The sequence below is a fragment of the Saccopteryx bilineata genome, chromosome 1 (assembly GCF_036850765.1).
Source record: "Saccopteryx bilineata isolate mSacBil1 chromosome 1, mSacBil1_pri_phased_curated, whole genome shotgun sequence".
NCBI classification, from domain to species: domain Eukaryota; kingdom Metazoa; phylum Chordata; class Mammalia; order Chiroptera; family Emballonuridae; genus Saccopteryx; species Saccopteryx bilineata.
Window position 1 is genome coordinate 263,419,325 of NC_089490.1, and position 23,518 is coordinate 263,442,842.

Consider the following 23,518-nt stretch of genomic DNA (forward strand, 5'->3'; position numbering starts at 1 on the left):
CTTCAAACAGGTTCTCTATCCCTTGTTCATTCTCTTCTCCTTCAGGAACCTGTATGATGAGGATGTTGTTTCTCTTCATGCTGTCACAGAGGTTTCTTAGAGTTTCCTCAGTCTTTTTTGTGCCTCTTTTCATGTTGCTGCTCTGTTTCTGTGCTTTTGTTTATCTTGTCTTCTAAATTTCTGATTTGATCCTCTGCTTCATTCAGCCTGCTGTTGATTCCTTCTAGTGCAGTCTTCATTTCTGATATTATATTTGTCATTTATGACTGGTTCTTTTTTATAATTTCAATGTTCTTTTTGATATTTGCTTTCTTTTTATTTAGGTTCTCATTATGACCATCTATTGTTGCTCTAAGATCCTTGAGCATCATACAATTCATTATTTTATACTCTGTGTCTAGTAGTTTGGTTACTTCCATTTCATTTAGTTCTTTTTCTGGGGATTTCTTTTGTTGATTCATTTTGGTCACATTTCTTTGTCTGCTCATTTTGTCTGTGTATTAGGTAGTGCTGTCTGACTTTGAAATTTGTTGTGCTGTCTTTAAGAAGAAGATGGGCTCAGTGGTACTGACCTCTAGGCCACCTGTTTTCCTTGCTCTAGGAATGATTCTTGAGGGTACTATTTTCCCTCTTGTTATATGTGAGTATTAGATGCAGTCAGTCTTTTCATGAGTATGGTTATCCCTTCAGACTAGCTGGCTTCAAGGGTCAACCTTGATCATGTGTATTACACACTGTGCAATATCTGTCCTGTCAGGCATATTTATTCTCCATTGTGTCTGTTAGACTCCTCTTTTGGGTGTGCTGCTTGTGTAGCTAGCCGAGTCTAGGGTTGGTGCTGTCTGCCACCAGCTACCAGTTGTGTTGGTTCTAGATCTTCTTGGGTTGACAGTCATTGTTTGTAACCAGCTGTCTGCAGCTACTGCTATTTTAGCTGTTTGTGTCAGTGTTTTTCTGTGCCTGGGTAGGGTGGGAGGGGCCAATCTGTGTATAAGGATCAGCTTCCTCCTGCTTAGAGATGACAGCAGTTCCATAAAAGCCCCAAACTCCATACAATTTGCCTCCATTTTTCAGCAACTCCTCTTGCAGCTGCCTGGTCTTCCCACAGAGTCTTCTGTAGTAAGACTATAGTGTGGGCTCAGACTGGCCTCACCCAACCAACCCCCCTACAGGTTGCAAGCTTGTTGGTTTAGGGCAGCTGAGGTTGGGAATATAACGTTAGTGGGACCCCCTACTTCAGGGGTCACTTGGTCAGAAGCTCAGTACAGGGAATGTGGCCCTTACTCCAGAGCCTAATCCCTCAGCCCCTGCTGAATACTCAAATTTTATTTCTCTCCAAAAAAGTGAGCAGCAAGTTCAGATTGAGTGGGACTGACAGTCCCTTCTGCAGAAGTTCTTATAGTTGGTGAGACCCTAGTCTCAGGGAGGAAGACTGAGAGAGTCCTTTCCTGGGGCTGAGTATGCCCCCCAGAAAGTGGCAAAGCCCGTCAACCAGACCCAACAATAGGCTCACAGGTACTCAGACTTTAAATGTCCATGCTCCAAGCCTCTCTCCCTTCCCCCTGTGTAATCTAGCCCAGCGGGGCAGGATATCCAGCACCCAAGCTGGCTGACTGTGAAGCTTCACCCTATCCAATGCACATGAGCTGCTGTATCGGTGCTTATCACAAGAGCGAAACTTGCCTCAGCTGGGCCAGGTGTGAGGAGCCCTTCCTTAGGGTACCAGTCTAACAAGGGTTGTTAGGTCCTGAACCAATGCTTTCTGCAGCTGGCCCCTGGATGTACCAGCTCTGGGCCTCCCTGGCAGGAACCTGGTACAGACCAGTGGGAGACACTGCCCATGACTGGCCCTCAGCAACCTTCTTGGAGCTACAAGCAATCCAGAGTTTGTGGCTGCCTCTGCTGGGCCCAGGTGCACATGGAAATGCCAAGCTGCACACCTAAGCTGGCTTTTATTGACACTGGGCCTGGAGGAAGGTCCGCTTCAAAGGCCAAGGTTCCCTGAGCTCACCTCCTGCAGCCTCTGTCTGCTGCTGCTTGTTGGGTTTGACCACTGAAAAAACCTCTGGTAGAGTATAGAGCCTGTGTCAATTCAGGGATTAGGAAGGGTGGTGGGTATGGCTCTGCCCCTCAGCCCCAGGTGTCAGTCTGTCCAGACTTTTATCACAGACCTCAGTAGGGTGTAGCCCCAGGAGTCCAGTGGGTATGGCCTCTGAGACCCAGAGGTGTGGTCTGCCTGCAGTCTAGACAGTTTCTACTGAGTCTCTTGTGGGGCAGAAGCACCAGTCTTAGACTCAGGAGCATGTGGAGGAAAGCTCTGGCCTCACAGCCAGAAAACTGAGTCACTGATGTTACTGCTTCCTGGCTTCTCAGCACTACCCAGTCCCCCATTATTGGGGCAGGAGAGACTCCCAAGGGAGGAGCAGTTGCTTTTCCCCAGGCTGATGCCGCTCAGAGGGTTCTGCTCCACCCAAGAAAGATGGCGGCTGCAGTATTGGAGAATGACTCAGCACAGGGGTTCCAGTGGCTGTGCCCCACAGTGTCTCTCCCTGGGCCTCCAACTTACACTCTCCTCACGCAACTCTAGTCCTCTCAGTTCTCCCTCAATAGAGCCTCAGTTAAGTGGCTGTGAATGACAGCCGCTCTGCCCACCAGGGGGCGATGCTCTGCCCATTCTGGGCGTCGCCATGTTGTGACCAAAGCCACTCTAGCGCCTGAGGCAGAGGCCACAGAGCCATCCCCAGCGCCCGGGCCATCTTTGCTCCAATGGAGCCTTGGCTGCGGGAGGGGAAGAGAGAGACAGAGAGGAAAGCGCGGCGGAGGGGTGGAGAAGCAAATGGGCGCTTCTCCTGTGTGCCCTGGCAGGGAATTGAACCCGGGTCCTCCGCACGCTAGGCCGACGCTCTACCGCTGAGCCAACCGGCCAGGGCCTGTGAGCAGTATATTTTTTATTTCACTTTTTATTTCTTCTTATATGATCTACCCTGGAGAATGTTCCATGTACATTTGAGAAGAATGTATATTCTGCTTCTGTAAATGTCTGTTAGGTTCACTTTCTTGAACTATGATTCAAGTCCAATGTTTTCTCATTGATTTTCTGTCTGGATGATTTATTCATTGTTAAAAGTGGGCTATTGAAGGCCCCAGCTGTCAGCATATTGTAGTCTATTTCTCCCTTCAGATCTGTTATCATTTGCTTTATATATAGGTGCTGCTGGTGTTGGGTGCATATATATTTGACTTTGTCTTCTTGATGAATTTATCTATTTGTCATTGTATAATGACCTTCTTTGTCTCTTGTTACCATTTTCATCTTGTTACCATTTTCAGCCTAAAGTCTATTTTGTCTGATATAAGTATAGCTAGCTACCCATGATCTCTTTTTGTTTCACTTGCATGGAATATCTCTTCCCATCCCCTCCCTTTGAGCCTAGTTGTGTCCTTAAAGTGAAATGAGCTTCTTGTATGCAGCATATACTTGAACCTCCTAACCCCTAACCCATCTAATCATTCTATGTCTTTTGATTGAATAATTCAATCAATTTACATTTTGGTAATTGGTAGGTAAGAAGTTACTAATGCCATTTTACTGTTTTCTCAAGTTCCCTTGTTCCTTCTTCCTATCTTGCTGCCATTGTTTGTGAACTATTTTCCACAATGGTATGCTTTAATTCCCTTCTCTTTGTATTTGTTAAATCTACTTAAGTTCCTGCTTTGTGATTAGCATGGACCTTATATAAAACATTTTATAAATTTTTTTTTTCTGAAGCTGGAAACGGGGAGGCAGACAGACTCCCGCATGCGCCCAACCGGGATCCACCCAGCATGCCCACCAGGGGGCGATGCTCTGCCCATCCGGGGCGTCGCTCTGTTGCGATCAGAGCCACTGTAGCGCCTGAGGCAGAGGCCATGGAGCCATCCCCAGCGCCCGGGCCATCTTTGCTCCAATGGAGCCTTGGCTGCGGGAGGGGAAGAGAGAGACAGAGAGGAAGGAGAGGGGGAGGGGTGGAGAAGCAGATGGGTGCTTCTGCTGTGTGCCCTGGCTGGAAATCAAACCTGGGACTTCTGCATGCCAGGCTGATGCTCTACCACTGAGCCAACCAGCCAGGACTAAATATGTTATTTTATACTGACAATTTAATTTCAAATGCATACAAAAAGTCTACCCTTTTAATCCCCCCTTTATGACTTTGAATTACAATTTACCTTTTTAATATAATGTATAGCCATTAACAAATTGCTGTAGCTATAGCTATTTTTAATATTTTTGTCCTCCAAATAGTTAACATTCCATGATATTACAGTATTAGAGTATTCTTGACTTGACTATATGCTTGCCTTAACAATTATGTTGTATACAGTATTTTCATGTTACTAATTAGAACTGTTTCATTTCTATTTGAATAACTATTTAAAGCATTTCTCGAAAGGCACATTTAGTTATGATGAATTCCCTCAGTTTGGGTTTGTGTTGGAAATCTTTCCTCTCTTCATTTTCTGGGTAAAGTATTCTTGGTTGGCAGTTTCTTTCAGCACTCTGAATATATCATCATATACTCTCCTGATCTACAAGGTCTCTGCTGAAAAATTCTGTTGATTGCCATATGGGAATTTCATTATAGGAAAGATTTCTTTTCCTTTGCTGCTTTTAAAATCCTCTTTTTGTCTTTGATTTTAGACTGTTTTACTATCATGTGTCTTGGAGAAAATTCTTGTATTGAAAATGTGGGGTGATCTATTTCCTGCATAAAGTTGGGTGTTCAAATCTCTCCCCATGTTTGGGCAGTTCTCAGCCATTATTTTTATAAGTAAGCATTTTATTCTTTTTCCCTCCCTTCTTCTTTTTGGATTCTAATTATATGTACATTGTTTCTCTTGATGGTATTCCATAAATCTATTGGCTTTATTCCTTTACATCCTGTTTTTGTTTGTTTGCTACTCTGATTGGATAATTTCAACTGATCTGTCTTCTGGCTCACTCACACTTTCTCCTCATTGGTCAAGACTGTTGTGGAAATTCTCTATTGAATTCTTTAGCCATTGAGTTTTACAGCTCCATAATGTGTTCAGTTCTATTTTATATTCTATTTTTTTGTTGAACTTCTCATTTTGTTTTGTGTTGTCTTCATACTAATTTTTTTTTATCTGTATTACCTTGTAGCTCCGAGAATCATTATTTTGAATTGTCAGGCAATTCCTGTATTTCCATTTCTTTCTGGCCAATTTTTGGAGGTGTATTGTATTCTTTTGGTGGCATAATGTTTCTCTGATTATTCATGATCTCTGTGGCTTTGCATGGCTGTTTTTTCATTTGAAGAAGCAATTACCTCTTCTAAACTGTAGACTGACTTGGATAACAGAAGGCATTCACCTGGGGTAGGGGGCATGGTGGAGGATGCTGTCACCAAGTGCAGGAATGTGGCAACAGTGAATCCAGAGTGTGGGTATGTAATGTCTTTTCAGATCAGGTCATAGAGGTGCACAGCAACTGTGTGGTCCCTTATAAGCACTGTGGCAGGTTTGCAAGGGATGTTGGGGTCCTCAGTGGTGCCTCCAGGTCCAGTTACTAGGGATGAGAGCAGACAACAGTGGTGGTCAGAGTTGGTAGTGTGTACACACTTGACTGTGGGGACTAACTGCAGATGTTTATGTAGTGGCAGGGACCAATTGCAGATACACATGCAGCAGTGGCAGCCAGGGCAACTAACAAGGTCCAGCACCAACTACAGACTCACTGGCAACTACAGGGGCCTTGGCTGTCAGTGTGCTCTCCCAGGGCTCCCCCAAGATGTGTGTACTGCTGTAGAGGCCAGTGGCAGGGTTTGGGTCAGGGGGTGTTCAGGTAACAGCTGGAGTGGCTAATCTCAGGTGAACATGGTAGTACAGGGCAGTGACTGAAGACAGGGTCTGATCCAGGCCCACAAGCAGCTACTGGGGCCTTGGCTGTTGGTGTTCTATCTCATGTCTGCAGTCTTGCTCTAGGCATACACATTATAGTGGAGGCTGGTGATAGATGTCAGGTCAGTGGCATGCAAGTGCAAAGCTGGAAAGGCAAGCTCAAGCAGGCACAGGGTAGTGGGGTGAGCCACAGGGGTCTGTGCTTGTGTCTTGCACTTGAACAGCCAGATGCCTGAACTGACTGCCTGTGCAGTTCCCAGGCTCTGGCAGAAGTGAGAGGGGGGTGAGCAGGGGAGGTAGGGATATGAAGAGGGGAGAGGCTAGGATGGCAGTGGCAGTGAATGCAAATACCTGTGAGGAGAAAGTTAGTAAAATCTTCAGGTGTGCCCAGCAGACGTACTGGCTGTTGGTTTCTTAAGTGGCAAAAAATATGCTGAGCTTCTCTTTGTAGAGCAGGTCACTGTGAACCACAATTACTACTACTGTGTGGCTACTAGTCCCTGCTTTTCTTCCTTGTTCCTTGCCATCTCGGCTTTGCTTTTTAGGTGGAATGAAACCAAAGGGGCACCTTCATGCAGTGGCCCATAAGGTTGGGGAAGCTTGTGCCTCATCCCACTGTTTCTTGCCTGGCAAGTCAAGCTCTTTCTAGCTGGGAAATACTCTTGGCACAGAGCCATGCTGGCTTGGGAGATGGGATGATGCCATTATTCTCAGGTGTTTTGTTCCGTTGTGTTGCTAAACTTTTTAAAAAGGATTCCAGAACTCTTCTAGTGCTTTTTGTTCATGGGTAACTATCTAATTGCTGATCTTTGGGGGTGAGGTGGGAAGTGGAGTCTCCTACATCACCAATTTGGTCTACATCTGCTTTCAAACTACTCTATTAGTTGCTGGTGGCCAAATATTTGCTATCATATTTGACAATGATTAACCTAAGATCACTTTAATTCTTAAAATGCAGACGGACAACAGAAAATGTGGACGGAAAAGGGGTCACATACAAAACCTGAGAAGCTCAGGGAAGGCCTGTATGGTGGCCTTACAAACTCAGAGACCTAAAGTAACTACACAGGATTGTCTGAAATGAAAACTTTCTAACTAAAAGCAGTTCATGGCAGGTAGTCATGCCCTAGGACAGTATTTTTCCCTAATAAAGGTAAATAATATTTTTACTTTGAGTATGTCCGTAGCCTTTTTTGCATCTAAGATACATACCTTTGGAATATCAACCACTACACTACAGCAGAGACCACAAATCCCCACATTGTTATCATCATGTTAGTTGTTAACTGTTACATATCCTAAACCCACATATGTAAAAAAAGTATGTTACTCGGTTTACTTTTTATCATGCTCCAAGAGATTTCCTCACTTTGCTTTGTCTTGCCTCCCTAATCTATCACCAGTGGATTTCATATAACTGCCTTATGTCTTCCCCTTTGATTCTGATGTATAAAATAAGTGGTATAACTGCCATTCTTCTAGAGCATTTTCTCCATCTGTTGAGATTTTGCTTCCTGACAATTATGGTCAGTTTAGCTAAAGTAAACTCACAAATATTCTTACAAATTTGGACTTCTTTGACATCGACTACAATTATAGAAAGTTTTGATAATTGGACAAGATCTTTCCATGAAGCTATTGCTTCAGTCTTTACATAAAATCTATATAGTGGTAATTATGGGCACATAGAATTTTATAAATAGCCTTTCCACTTAACATTATGTTTATCTATGTTATCTTCCTATTTTCCTATGCGCCCTTATCTTCCTAAATATCATTTTAATAATTTATTCACCTGACCAAATACCTGGTTTATTTAATTATTCTCATATTATTATATTTGGGTTGTCACCAGTTTTTTGCTTTTACATACAAAAGCAAACAAACACCATAATAACTTTGTAAGGCTCAGTGACATCAAGAATTCCATTTTTGTCTGGACAACCAATTCTAAAGTCAATAGCCTAATTTGCTTCCTTTTGTAGTTAGCAGTGTTTAAAGCAAACTAGACAGTGTTTTTTTTATTTATTTTTAAAATTATTTTTATTTACTTATTTTAGAGGAAAGAGAGAGAGAGAGAGAGAGAGAGAGAGAAGGGTGGGAAGGAGCAGGAAGCATCAACTCCCATATGTGCCTTGAGCAGGCAAGCCCAGGGTTTTGAACCGGTGACCTCAGCATTCCAGGTTGATGCTTGATCCACTGTGCCACACAGGTCAGGCCTAGACAGTGTTTAAAGCAAAAAAGACAATACAGGTTTCTAGGAATTATCTGTAATTAAGTAACATCCAGATTATTTTCTGGATTTTCAGAGTGATGGAAATTTTTTTTTTCCTTTTTATATTTGGCTACTGACTAAAATAAAAGATGCCCAGGCACTGTTTAAGTACAAATAATTGAATATTTTATTTTTCCTAATGTACTAGTACAGTGGAATCCTTCCTTCTTTTTAAATGTTTCAATACAAACTGGCTTTTGTCAATATAAATTATAATATAGTGAATGCTTGATAAATAAAATTCTTAGTTTAAGTCATAGTATCTCTAAAGCTGTATCACAAATAATGATTTTTTTAAATGGAAGATTATATATAGCTATACACCCTTTTCTAAACATAGTAGCAAGAAAGTTTTCAAACATGTTGAAGTAGAGAAGCTTATTTTTCTATACCCTGACAGCTGTATAGTTGCCTAAATATGTCAATAAATAATACTTGAAAAGGTGAATGAAGTCCCATTCATTTTTAAACTACAAATATGGTGATTACAGTAGTGATGTTTTTGCTTTTATTCCTAAAGATAATAAACATGCTATTGGTTGTGAAGAAACTGTGGATAGAGAGCAGATGGGATTTTTGGCAAAGAGTAGGCAAGTCTGAGTGTTGGCTGAAGAAGCTGGCTAATGCTCATGCATATGGTGCCAATAATACCTCAGTCAAAGAGGTGCCAGCCAGGATTTGCCAGTCAGAAGACAACTACTTTTTCTTAAACCCAAGAGTAGGTTCATTATAGCTTTGTATGGGGCCAAGCAGCCAATTTAGGAGTCACTTTTGACAGAATGCTAATGTGAATTATTCTTTAAAAAAATATTTTTTTAAATTGGTTTTATGGGGTTGGGGAGGGAAGAGAGAGAGAGAAACAAGAACAAGGATCTGTTCCTATATGTGCCCTGACCAGGGATCAAAATAGCAACCTCTGCACTTCAGGACCATGTTCTAACCAACTGAGCTATCCAGCCACAGCTGGTGCCAGTTTTTCAATGACTATATGAATACTGCTAATGTGAAATGTTACTATTTATATGATACTATGTCATCATCTGGACAGCACATGCATAATTTATTCATCACCCACAAATATTTATTAAACTCAAATTCTGAGTACTTTTAATGTGTACATAAAATCTTTTGTTTTCAAAGCTGGTTATGCTGCAAGTCAACAAGGGGCTGATAGTCTCTCCCTCAGAGTAAAAACCAAAATCATCTTTACAATGGCTTAAAAGACCCTGCATAAACTTCCCTAACCTCTTGGCCTGTTCTTTCTGACTCTCATGTGTGGATGAAATGTAAAATTCTGAGGAAAACAAATGGTCCTTTCTACTATGTTGAATCCTACTGCATAACCAGTAAACTGTGGCTATAAAAGATTCTTCCATCAAGGAGTTTCCAGTAGTTCTGGAAATGAGACTAGATAATATATATACATAACAACATAAGAATCAAGTTGTTATTAAATTATGTGGTATACACCTCACCCCTGTTCGATTAGCTATTATTAGCAAGACAGGTAATAGCAAATGTTGGAGAGGCTGTGGAGAAAAAGGAACCCTCATACACTGTTGGTGGGAATGTAAAGTAGTACAACCATTATGGAAGAAAGTATGGTGGTTCCTCAAAAAACTGAAAATAGAACTACCTTATGACCCAGCAATCCCTCTACTGGGTATATACCCCCAAAACTCAGAAACATTGATACGTAAAGACACATGCAGCCCCATGTTTATTGCAGCATTGTTCACAGTGGCCAGGACATGGAAACAACCAAAAAGCCCGTCAATAGATGACTGGATAAAGATGATGTGGCACATATACACTATGGAATACTACTCAGCCATAAGAAATGATGACATCGGAACATTTACAGCAAAATGGTGGGATCTTGATAACATGATACGAAGCGAAATAAGTAAATCAGAAAAAACCAGGAACTGCATTATTCCATACGTAGGTGGGACATAAAAGTGAAACTAAGAGACATTGATAAGAGTGTGGTGGTTACAGGGGGGAGGGGGAATGGGACAGGGAAAGGGGGAGGGGCACAAAGAAAACAAGATAGAAGGTGACAGAGGACAATCTGACTTTGGGTGATGGGTATGCAACATAATTGAACAAGATAACCTGGACTTGTTATCTTTGAATATATGTATCCTGATTTATTGATGTCACCCCATTAAAAAAATAAAATTATTAAAAAAAAAAAGTAGAACAAAATAATCATTATACAGGAATTGTTTTAGTTAAAATTTTAGTTAAAATTTTAAAAATATGATGTGATGGGTACCTTTGTCAACATGAAAACTGGCATATGACCATGTTGGTAGTAAATGTTTGAACTAAAAAAAAAAAAATTATGTGGTGTAAATTTTAAATATCAAAGAATAGGAAAGTTCAGAGTTCAGAAAAGGCATGAGGAAAACTGGCTCCTTGTATCTGTTATAACAATAATAAACTGAAGGCCTTCAAATCTTTCACCAGTTTCTCCCAGGTACAAGGTGGGCATTTCTAAATGTTCCAAATTAAGCAAGACAATTTATTATTCCTGATTTCAATTAGTGGTATCACCACTTATCCTCTAAATCCAGCCAGAACTTAGAAGTCATCCTTAATTCCTCCTCAGCTTTCTGTATCATATTAACCTGGCACTTTCTAGGTATCTTATGAACCTGGCATTTTCAGCACCTTGGCTGCTCCAAAGTTCTATTCTTGATTTTACAATAATCTTCTAAACATGTCACTAACTCTAAAGTTTTTTTTTTAACCCCGCCACTGCTACCCCCGCATCCATCTTATAGAGTGATCTCCCTAAAGTTCAAGTTAAATCACTTACATCACTCACTACTGTCCTCAGAATAGAATCCTTTGCATGATACCAATGGTCTTACTATTACACATCTTTTTCAGATATGCTGGATGTTTTTAGGTCTGACAGAAGAGAGTGGCGTGATCTCCATACCACAAATCTAAGAAGTCCTTCTAGGGCCAATACTAATCAAGGGAGTCTGAACCAAGAGAGTGGAGTGGGGTCTGCGGAAAGGGCTTTGGAAATGTGGTTCTGGCCAACGCCAGGGTTTTAGTCAGACAGGCTCCACTCCAGCTCTGAATTAGAGGAGCCATGGGGAATGGAAGTAGAAACTAAATGATGGCTAGTTGTTTTAGTTTTCTATTGCTGTGACTAAAAATTAGCATTTTAAAACAACACAATATCTCACAATTTCTGTCAGTCAGGAGTCCATCCATGGTTTGGCGGGGAACTCTCCTCAGGGTCCTATGGGTTGCAGTCCATGCAGCTGGGCTGTGTGCTCATCTGGAACTTGGAGTCCTCTTCCGAACTCACTCAGGTTGTTAGCAGAATTCAGTTCCATGCAGTTGTAGAACTAAGGCCCTCTGCTCCCAAAAGTTGCCCATCTCCATTGGCAGTTCCCAGTATGGCTGCTTCTTCAAGTTCAACAGAAGAGCATCCCTGTTGCTTCAAGTCTTTCTTTTAGAGAAGGCCTGGTGCCTGTTGTCAGTCTCCTCTCTAAACATATCTAATTCTATAGACCCTCCATTTTATTACCTCTTCCTTCCTAATACTAGCTATAAAAAGTACATATATTATGAAAAGGGAATTTTACTTTTTTGATAACTTGTTGGTAACTGTAATGTTAATTATTTATGAGGTACTATTACTATCCCTGTTTCACAAATTGGGAAATGAGGTACAGATATGTTAAGGAACTTCCCTAAGTTCATATAAGCAGAATCAACTAAATGACAGATTTGCAATTCAAGACAGTTGGGAAGGGGACGATTGGGTAGCCTATAACCTGCTCCCAGTGACCTTGAATGAAAAAGTAGCAAGAGGAATAGCTGGAGACAGAAGCTGACCATCTTTGTAGAGGTGGATATGTGGGTGTCAGGAGAGAGAACATATGACAGTAATGATGGCAATCTGGTTTCCTCTGAAATGTGACTAAATCTCACTGGTACCTGCCATTCAAACAGGATCGACATGCCCGAGACGCTGAGATCACATCTAGTGTGAGGCTCTTGTTAAAATGGAGAACCTATGAACGCCACACTTTGGAATGAGAGGGATTACAAAGGACAAAACTTGGTGCATTTTCCCAATAACCTAGATGAAAAAAAGGGAGGCATGTATATTATATTTGTGAAGTGCAGGATTAGAATAGGAACTTCATTAGCCTACAGATGATTCAGAAAGATCCCTTAGGTACAAATGATAAACCCCAGCTTAAAAAGTGAAATTCAGAAGTAATAAATATAAGGTTCTGCCTTTTGACTTGACTTTTAAAATTGTGGTTAAAAGACATCTTAAATTTAGTTTATCTTTCTTGAGTTTGCTTTTGGACAAGGACACTAATTGGGAAGGGAAGCTTTTTTTTTTTTTTTTTTTTTTACAGGGACAGAGAAAGGGATAGACAGGCAGGAAATGAAGAGAGATGAGAAGCATCAATCATTAGTTTTTTGTTGGGACACCTTAGTTGCTCATTGATTGCCCTCTCATGTGCCCTGACTGCAGGCCTTCAGCAGACCGAGTAACCCCTTGCTCAAGCCAGCGACCTTGGGTCCAAGCTGGTGAGCTTTTAGCTCAAACCAGATGAGCCCACGCTCAAGCCGGTGACCTCCAGGTTTCAAACTTGGGTCCTTTGCATCCCAGTCAGACGCTCTATCCACTGCGCCACCGCCCTGTCAGGCGGAAGGAAAACACATTTAAAAAAATCTTTCTAAAGCCTTGCTTTGGAGGAACAAAACTGTTTTGATTAGATTTAAAGGAAGGTCAGTTCAAAAAAATATAGACTTAATAATTTTCATGCAAAACAAAAATAGCTTTATTGAATCCTGGGGCTGGGGCTGAAGAGGGCAGCATTTTGCAACTTGGATTTCTTCCTTTACCGGTCATACATGAGCTTCTCAAACTTCATCCTGAAATTAAATTGAGGGCCAAATGAGAAGCTTAGCTGGGCCACATGAAATCTAACAGGAGATCAAAACTTTCCCTAGGTATTTCTTTGAAAAGGTGATTGTAATAGCAGGATCATTTCTTCACCTCTTTCCTATCAATCCTATAGAAAGGATCAGGAGTAGCTTAATTATTGAATATAAAATCTGAGAAGATTCTACTGAGTTGTTTTCCCTAAATAAGCTTTCTCAGTAGAATGGGTTTCTCAGATGCTTGGATATTAGCAGGACTGTACATTTGTGGAGACCATAAGTTTTCTTTTGTAAATTCACAAAGAGAATGCAGAGTCCTAAAAAGAAGGTAGCATTATCTTAAGAGTTTTCCAAAACTGAATGACTATCTTCATCACCACAGGACTTAAAAATTCCACAGGGGTAAAAAATACCTGTAAACCTTTTCTGAACTTTCTTATTAGAAACAAGAATACCCAAAGGTTTGAACTGGCTGCCTATAAAATCTACCTTTTATTACTCCTTTTTAAAAAATTTACCGATTTGAGAGACAGAGAGAAAAACATAATTTGTTGCTCCCCTTATTTATGCATTCATTGGTTGATCCTCATATGTGCAGTGACTGGGGATCAAATAGCAACCCTGATGTATCAGGATGGCACTTGAACCAACTGAGATACCTGGTCAAGGCCCTATATTACTTTTAAAAGAAAAATGTTATTTTTTACCTCTGCATACCATCAATTAGGTGTATTAATGCTTTTGATGAAACAAAGTTATTTTGATTTCAGTGTCTCATAAGAAATCTATTTAACATGAAACCACATTAAACTAATAAGAATTAAAAAAAATTTTTAAATAACCTTTTAAATAGACTGGACTGATCATCAATTTCAGACTAACTAAAAAAATATTCCACATTCCAATAGCTTCCTTCAGAAGTAAAATACAGTAATTTAAGGAAAACTACACTTCCTCTATACCCAGAAACAGATTTTCTCAGTGGTCAAAAAAAACTGTTGCATAATTTTGTCTTTATGACAATCCTTCTCACTTTGAATTTCATAAAGTCACACAACTTTAAATAGTATTAGTTTATTACCTATTCACCGTGTTACAACAATCTAGATATACACAAAAATTTGGATTGTTTTATGAATACTGATTGATAAAAATATTACATAGCTGCTAAAGGGGTTTTCTTTTCAGCACAGCAAATTAATGCTTAAAAGCTTGTTCTATTTATGGCAATGTTTGTGATAATGTTTATATTATTTTAAAGTATATAAACATATTTAAGTCCAAAAAGGTCAGAAAAAAATTTACAGATTCCTTACTAAATCAGAAAAAAACTTTAGTTTATGAAAACAATTCTGTATTAAATAAATTAACCCTTAACAGATAATTTTTAATGATTTAAAATTTTAAGGTGGTCAATTTTAAACTGTTACTAAAAATAAGGAAGTTTTGATGGATTGCTATATAATAATTAAAAATAAAGTCTGTTATGGGTTTCGGCCTTGACTGCAAATTACTCAACTTTATATAAACTAAAAATGTCCTTTCTATATCCTCCAAGATTTGAATTATTACTTTAAAATTTTGACATTTCATCATTACCAAAACAAAAATTCAAATTAGAGTTCTTATTACTTCATTTTAATTTTCCAGTATTTTAGAAGAAATCTTTGGCTATTAATTTAAGTATAAAACTTTTTTGCTATTGGTTTTTTGCATTATATCATGTTACTCCTCTCAGTACAAACTTTTCTTAATCCACTTTGTGTTGCAAGAACATTAAAAAAATTTAACTAGAGTAGAAAAAATACTCATGTGTATAATACCTGTTGCACTTGTAATATTTCAATACAAAAGCAGACAAGTTTTGATCACAGATGTATCAATTGTTCTTTGTGGCTTATTTCCTTTTCCAAAATTATAGCCTGTGTATCTAGCTTAAGGTAAAATAGTTGAAAATGTAGTAATTATATCTATTTTATGTATTCTTATTAAAAGCAGAATGTGACTGAAAAATTGAAACCAATAAAAAATTATGTGAAATTACAATGGAAAATTACATGTATTGAAATTACATTGTAAAATTACAATGCCAAAATATTTTAAAATAAAATATGAATAAAGGGAACACAGAGACTTATCTTAAAGAAGCTGTTTGTCATTCTTTTTTTAGAGATTATAACACACATACAATAAATGAATTTTATCAAAATACAGCACATTTCTTCTACTATATCCATAAAAATCAATTCCTATGTACTGAAAATCAACTAAAATGAGTTAAAATTTACAAAGAGTTGTTAAAGGGTTTCAATCAATATTATTAAAACTATACAGTATAACCAGTTGATAACATCTTGAAATAAGTGCAATATCTGAGTTCACATCTTTTTACTATTTACTGACTAGTCAGAAAAGAACAAGTCTAATTCACTTTTGCAAAAATAATGTCAATTGCTGTTTTTGCTAGTGCTATAAAAGTCTTAATTAAAACAAGGTTGAAGAACAAAGGATTAAAAATTCCAAAATTATATTTCTTAGTAATCAGAAATAAATTGCAATAACTGAATATTGCTCTAATGAAAGACTACACTAGCCTCGATTAAAAACAGTTATTGGTCTTCTATGGCACTTTTTTATGGTCCAAATAACCATGCATTTATCTTATCATTGCATGTTACTCAGATTTTATTTGATTACACGGAGAGAATAAAAACAAAATTTTGTTTGAACAAAATTTATAAACCTCTACCAAATATTTTTTACACTAACAAGAACAAAGGCAGTTGGTGATAAAAACACTATTACACTGATACACTTAGAAACCCTTTAAAGACTCTGAAGTGTCGAGTTCACATTTAATGTTACCTGTAGGAACAGCCCTTTATTTGAACACCTTTACACACTGGTAGACCCCGAGGACCCATTCCTTTGCTCTACAACTCCCCACAGCAATTCTCGATCACTGTGCCAGTTTCACAAACTTGCTTTGGTTTCCTAGCTCCATGCGTACTGTTTCCTTTTATGTACTTTACCAAGGCAATATGAGGCCAAAGAAAATCAAGAGGCTTTCCTAAATTTTCTTACATTTTGTGTCACAGTAACACAATCTTAAAACTGGTCATTTTAGTTTCATTTGCTGCTTAAAATAAAAATTATAAATTAAGATTAAAATGGAATACTAATTATAAAAACAAAATGCAAATGGTGAAAAAAAAATCAAGGTATTTCCATATCACAAAAAAGCATGGACACACATCTACAGTAGAGTTAAAAATTTCCTGTGACTAAAAAATTAAAAATCGAATCACCAGTAGCAAATATATAGTTAATGGCTATGACAAGAACAGATCCTGTAGAGCTCATAAAATGCAATTAATGTCTTTTTTATTTTTTTAAAAAGACATTACATTTTTATTGCATTATTCTATTAATAAAAACATATGAACAGATAGCTGTTTTTTCATTCTTTGCTTCCAGATTTTTATAGGAGTTAACTGTTTTAATCAGGCCTCGGAAAATGAACCCACCAGCACCACCTTCACCTTCTCCTCTTCAATTCAAAATGCACATAGCAAAAGCCAACAATTCAAATCTCTTGCCCCCATAAAATAACAAAGTTGTTTCAGCAGAAAAACATTAAGATCAGTTGAATAAAAATAAGGGCATAAAAGCTATGAGATAGATAGCTCCGCCATCTGTCTCTGGACTACAATCAAGGCTAACTAGAGCCTTGCACAGAGTTCAGTCATGTGTATGAAATCCAAAAATAAACCTACAATCTATACAAAAACAACATACATTTGTTTTTGTTGCCTTGACTGCTATGTTTTTAAAAACCTAACAAGAAGTTTTCTATGATCTGAATTCACCAGTCTTTCCTATATACTGTACAGTGGTTCTTTCCCTCTAGCCACAAGTTCCATTACTTCATTAATGTACAAACTTGAACATAATTTTTGAGTTCTTTATATATAAAAATAGTCAAAATATTAATTTCCCCTGCAAGTATCTTCCGATAAATCTTGCTGTCTTCCCCCCGCTTTTTCTCCACAGTCTTATGAAGAAACCTCTCGTACAATGATGAGTTCTACTGTGTTCTGGAAAGTTTTCAGCAAGGACACTGCTTGTCCATGTTCAATATTGATAAAACTGTAGCCATTAGCCTAGAATAAATAAAAAAATACTTTAAGAAAAACATTTCATAGTAATTTATTTGCATTTAAATTTCTGCCAAGTTAAAACCTAGCAGAAAATAAGAATAATTTTGGCCATTTAAAACAGCACCTAGACTCTTGGGCCCTAAAATAAAATCTCTGAAGGTAGGATGCAGGAACCTGTATTTTCAGATGACTTCTACATAGCAACCAATGCCAGGAAGTACTTTTCAAAGACACAGTGTCATCAGACATGGTATTTTATGTATGCACTATTGAGCAACTGAAGTCACCAGATCAAGAACACCACGCTTATAATTTAGGCAAAATATTTATTGAGGTCTTATCTTACTGTATACCCAACACACAGGTCTAAGTGCTTCCATGAATTAACACCTTTAATTCTTTCATCACCTTATTTTAGGGAAGTTAATTAACATTTCTGAACTTAAATAAAATGCTAAAATATATCAAATATATATTCAAAAATAGCCTGATTTTCCAGAGTACAAGGTAGAAATATTTTAAACTATAAAATCACTAGAGAGTAGCCTCTAAGAAATATCACTATTTTCATCCACAAATATTTAAAGATAAACTTCATAAAATGCTTATTTTCAAATATGGCATTTAATAATATTTTGATGAGGAGGCAGATTAGTTATAAAATGAAAACTAATAAAAAAATAATAAAAAGGTGTATATAGTTACCTGAATAATTTTATCACCAGGCTGCAACAATTTTGATGCTGGTCCTTCAGGCTGTACCCTTGTTACAAATATACCCTTTAATAGTAACAACAAACATATTATTTGATGGGAAGCAGCATATATAAATAACAGTACCAAGGAGCAATCTTTCTTTCTCAGTATGCAAATATTTGATTGTGATACAGGTTTTCTCCTTGTCTTCTCTAAAAACAATGTCACAATCAACCCTATTACTTATATTTTTGTCTCTGATAATTTGAACATTAGTATAGTGATTTCTGTTCAAGTGATATGTACTTCCATAGATATACAGAAAAATGACAATTAAAAATCACTTCATAATACGAGGCACATTTCAAATTTTTGGTTAAATTTGTATTCCTCAAACAATTTGAACTGCTCACATTTCAAAACAAAAAAAAGATGATGTCATCCATTTATTATTTATTTATTTGAGACAGACAGAAAGGGAGAGATGAGAAACATCAACTTATAGTTGTGGCATTTTAGTGATTCACTAATCGCTTCTCATATGTGTCTTAACCGGGGGACTCCAGCTGAGACCCCTTTTTCATGCCAGCAACCGCTGGTCATGTCTATGACCCTGGGCTCAAGTTGGTGAGACCATGCGCTCAAGCTGGCAACCTCGGGGTTTCAAACCTGGGTCCTCAGTGTCCCAGGCCAACAATCTATACACAGCACCACTGCCTGGTCAGGCTAGAATATATTTATTATATAAATATCAGATATTTACTTATGTATAAGAGGTATTAAATTAGTAAAAAATACCTTTTTTCCCCAATGGATAGAAAGACAAAACTCACATCATCATCAGGTCTGAATGGGTTTCCTCTTCCACCAACACCTCCTGATATGCTAAATCCAAGTTCTGGATCCTTTTCAACTCTCACTCGAATCTCAATTAATAAAACAAATCATTACTATCACAGAAAAAGTTGCAACACAATAACATCCATAGTTAAATATTGGTAAATTAAGTTCAAATAAACATAACTATGTAAGGATTCATCTAAATAATATGTGGGTAGATGAAGTAAAACTATGTCATGGAATATTATGTTAATGAGTTAGTGAGTTAAAGGCATAGCTGGGATTATAAAGCAAAGCTCCTAACTTAAATCTATTACTGTTTTATGAAGATAGACAACCAATTAATGTTGACCCTATTGTATTTTTTAGATATTGTGGGATTTGAAAACATATAGCATAAACATAAAGCATGTACTTTATTATTAGTTTCTATTTGTGAAACATCTATACTGTATACTATCTCTGTCTATTGGGCACTTCATAGCTCCAAAACAAAGTGTATGTTCTCTACCTAAGTTTCTAATAATATCATTTTATAAATAAACTATCAAAATATATAACTATATAACTAGCAACTTTTTAAAAAAGTTACTTTATAAGATTTAATTCTCAAAGTAGTTGAAGACTACAGTCAAGTTTCAAAAGCTGAGTGTCAACAATAGCAAATCATACTAATACAAATTCAAGTTTAATGGTCTACTAGTATTTATATTCTTGGAGAAGGTTTGATTACCAAAGTATCATCAACTAGTTTGGAAAAAACAACCATTTTAGGAAAGAAACAAATCATGACTAAAACAATCCCATGTCTGTTCATGAGAATGGGGGGGGGGGGTAGGGGGGATCATAAAGTCAAATTAAACTTAACAGGAAACCAAAACGTTAAACACCAAATGGTTAAAAAAAACCCACCTATGTTAAAATTCTATTTGGATTTATTGCTAATAAATAACCTATAAAATACATTAAAAGTTTAATCTCATATTTTAAATATTCTTGATTTTCTTACCTCTTGCCTTGCCAGTTCATGGCCTTGTCTAGGAGAACAATGGGGCTGTGTATATGGAGGTTGGTGGGCCACTTTCAGCATCAAGTAATCAATTAGTTGTTCTCTAGAGGGATGCCTTGCCACAGATGCCTGAGGAAGGGGGTGATGTATTTGACTATAATTTGCCTGAGGCCTGAGAGGTTGGCCCATCTGTCCATTACTCAAAGGCATCTAAGAAAAACATGAAGTGTCTTAAAATGACCAATAATAATGTCTTATTACAAATATTTAGTTTTTCTTCTTGGAGCATTTCAGAAGCACTAGAGTTTAACATTCTAAATCGCACAGTATCATGCCACTTAAAGTTTTCTAATTTTACACTTTTAGAAGAAAAAAGCTGTTAATATTTTAATTCAAAACTTGCCTGAGTGCTTGATAATAGATTCAATCTTACAAGGTTTCAAATTAAAGTAAATCACATCTACATTTAAAATTATTTGCTTTTCTGTCTGATATAAACGCACCTGTTCTAATATAACCAATTTTAAAATGGTCAACAGTATGCAAAAAATTAAAAATTTAAGTAAGCCCATATAAAGGGTATCTTTTTCTATACTATACTTACTATTCTTAATCTCTCACATTCAAACAAAAGATGCATTTGCTAATTTGTTTTTTATAATACAAAAGTAATTTTTTGGTAAACTTTTTTCTAATCTGACTATATCTTTTCTATCTTTATTCCTTTCTTGCCAGAATTAACAAGCCAATTCAGCTATATAGTAGAAAACTGATTACTCATGTGTGTATCAGTTAGCAATTTTAAACTCTCTTAAATTTTTTTTAACTCTCTTAAATTTTTATTCCATAGAATATTAACCACAAAATTAAAGTTTGACATTCTATTTTATTTTTCACAAGCTAAACAAAACTCTTGAGATTATTTTGTTGTTGTTAAAGAATTACCCTTGTTTTAACACCTCTCATTTTTTATTTTAATTTTAAAAAATTTTATTTATTGATTTTTGAGAGAGAGAGACAGGAACATCAATTTGTTCCTGTATGTGCCCTGACCAGGGTTTGAACCACAAGCTGTGTGCATCAGGATGACACTCTGACCAAGCTATTCAGCCAGGGCAATACCTCATTTTTTAGAGGCTGAATTTGAACTTAAAATCACCTTTGTAGAAATGTGGCTAATATCTTATTCTGTTAGTGAGGAACCTATCTGATAAATAGGTTATATTTGTACTATAAAATTGGCATATGAAAAAATTTTTTATTGGAAGAGGAAATAAATATATCTAAACTATACAATAATTTAAAACAGGGGTAGTCAACCTTTTTATACCTACCGCCCACTTTTGTATCTCTGTTAGTAGTAAAATTTTCTAACCACCCACCGGTTCCACAGTAATGGTGATTTATAAAGTAGGGAAGTAACTTTACTTTATAAAATTTATAAAGCAAAGTTACAGCAAGTTAAAGCATATAATAATAATTACTTACCAAGTACTTTATGTCGTATTTTTGCTAAGTTTGGCAGAATAAATCTTTATAAAACAACTTACTATAGTTAAATCTATCTTTTTATTTATACTTTGGTTGCTCCGCTACCACCCACTATGAAAGCTGGAACGCCCACTAGTGGGCGGGTAGGGACCAGGTTGACTACCACTGATTTAAAACATCACTATTGATTATTAATAAAAGGTGACCTCATCCATAAAGAAATCATGGAAAAATTGTAAGGGAAATTTTTTACTGTGTTATATTTGAGAAACTAGTTAATTCTAAAGTCTGGAAACATATATGGGTGTTTTTATGACAAAGATGTATGCTATTAGCACAAAGATGTTATTACTCTGAGAGATCTTTTACTGGGTATTTACCACTCAATCACTGTAGATTTGAAGCAATTAATCTGTCCAGGAGTTAAGTGGTTGTATTGTTATTTTATTATGCTTAACTCTGCAGGCAGCACTTGCTTTTCTCCATGTTTACATCATTGTTTTCCTCTGTGCAGATTCAATACTTTTCTCCTGGGGAGAATTCTCCAAACAGTAATTACTTCTGTCCCATTCTTAAGACTCTCAGACATCTAGGTACTTGTTCCTGCCTGACACTTTATATCAATGTTAAACACACCCATGGAATATGTTAAGCTATGATATACAGAAGGCTCAGGACAATAAAAAGCATAGAACACACTCAGTAAGCTAAACCATAAATGGACATTAAAAAGAAAAAGAAACTGGATAACAGAGCTCAAATAAAAGAAAAACAAAACAAAAAAATAAAATAGATACTTATGAACTTAAATGTTATGTGGCTGGGTTCCTACTATTGGGAACAATGTAAAGGTTTATATAATATATAACTATTCTTCAAAATTATATCTGGTTATACTAGGATATGGAATTAGTTAAGAGAAAGAACAAGGGAAGAGAATACTAAAGAAAAGAATTATCTATCTGGCATTGGTGAAAGAAAAGTAAACTCTCTAAATGAGTGATGCTTTAGTTTCAAAAGTAAGAGACAAACAACCATTATCTATTCTACTATAAACACGTCTTTCTATTTCTAATTAGTGATTTCTAGTTACATTTAAAGTATTTTAAAATGTTGAGTAATAGTAAAACATCCTCAAATGAATTTAAGATAGGTTCATTTTTTTTTTGTTTTTTTAATTTTATTTATTTATTTATTTATTTATTTATTCATTTTAGGGGGGGAGAGAGAGAGAAAGAGAGAGAGAGAGAAGGGAGAAGAGCAGGAAGCATCAACTCCCACATGTGCCTTGACCAGGCAAGCCAGGGCCTTGAACCTGCAACCTCAGTGTTTCCAGGTTGACGCCCTATCCACTATGCCACCACAGGTCAGACTAAGATAGGTTCATTTTTAACTCTCCAAATAGGTTTATTATGAATGCCAAAATCCTGATTCAAAGGATAAAATAAGTAGGTAATACTTTAGAAATCTAAAAAGTACAACAAAATAATTATAATTCTTCAGTGTGGAAAAAAAATCATGCAATAAACTGAAAAATAGCAGAATGTAATTCTATTTCTCAATTATCTTAAATTTTTTTAAAAAAAATTTATTCATTTTAGAGAGGGAGAGAGAGAGAGAGAGAGAGAGAAGGAAGGGGAAGAGCAGGAGGCATCAACTCCCAGGCAAGCCCAGGGTTTTGAACTGGTGACCTCAGTGTTCCAGGTCGATACTTTATCCAATGTGACACCACAGGTCAGGCTATTTTTCAATTATTTAAAAGAAATAAATCCTTACTAAGCAATGGGGAGAAAGTTCTCAAAGAAAGTATTTTCAATGTTAAATCATCTATGATATTTTAGTACTGCGCCACCACAGGTCAGGCCCTAGTTCAAAAGCCACAAAACATGGTTAGCTCACAGATACTACATTTATTTTCTGAGCACCTACTTTCAAGCTGACTGGAGGAATATCTTTGTGACTAAGTGTAGCTGATGCGTAGTTGTGCTGTCCTGAAATGAACATATCATCTTGACAAGGATCTCCTGGACAGGATGTCTGGGGATGCTTCAAATTAGGGAAAAATTAAAAGTAAACAAACAATGATCTTTAAGATGCGCAACCAAAATGATGACATTTGAGAAAAGAATGAAAAAAAGTAGTGCTAGATTAATAGAAAGAGGAAGAACCAAATAAAACATTACCATCACAACTGCTATCAATCTTAGTACCTTC

General features: G+C 36.9%; 1 protein-coding gene across 15 annotated transcripts in view; it reads right to left on the bottom strand.

Moving 5' to 3' along the window:
- Positions 1-12,888: 12,888 nt before the first annotated feature.
- Positions 12,889-23,518, bottom strand: part of ERBIN (erbb2 interacting protein) — a 153,025-nt gene continuing 142,395 nt past the window's right edge. For 6 of the 15 annotated variants that reach the window (XM_066242232.1, XM_066242251.1, XM_066242285.1 and 3 more), the window contains 5 exons: positions 23,234-23,350; positions 19,814-20,023; positions 18,798-18,890; positions 17,974-18,048; positions 16,512-17,271 (listed from right to left, as the gene is read on the bottom strand). In XM_066242232.1, coding sequence (XP_066098329.1) covers positions 17,164-17,271; positions 17,974-18,048; positions 18,798-18,890; positions 19,814-20,023; positions 23,234-23,350 — 603 coding nt within the window. In that variant the 3' untranslated portion in view covers positions 16,512-17,163. Of the gene's footprint in view, positions 13,100-16,511; positions 17,272-17,973; positions 18,049-18,797; positions 18,891-19,813; positions 20,024-23,233; positions 23,351-23,518 lie in introns of those variants that run through there. The other 9 variants (XM_066242323.1, XM_066242314.1, XM_066242269.1 and 6 more) reach the window with 5 other exon arrangements.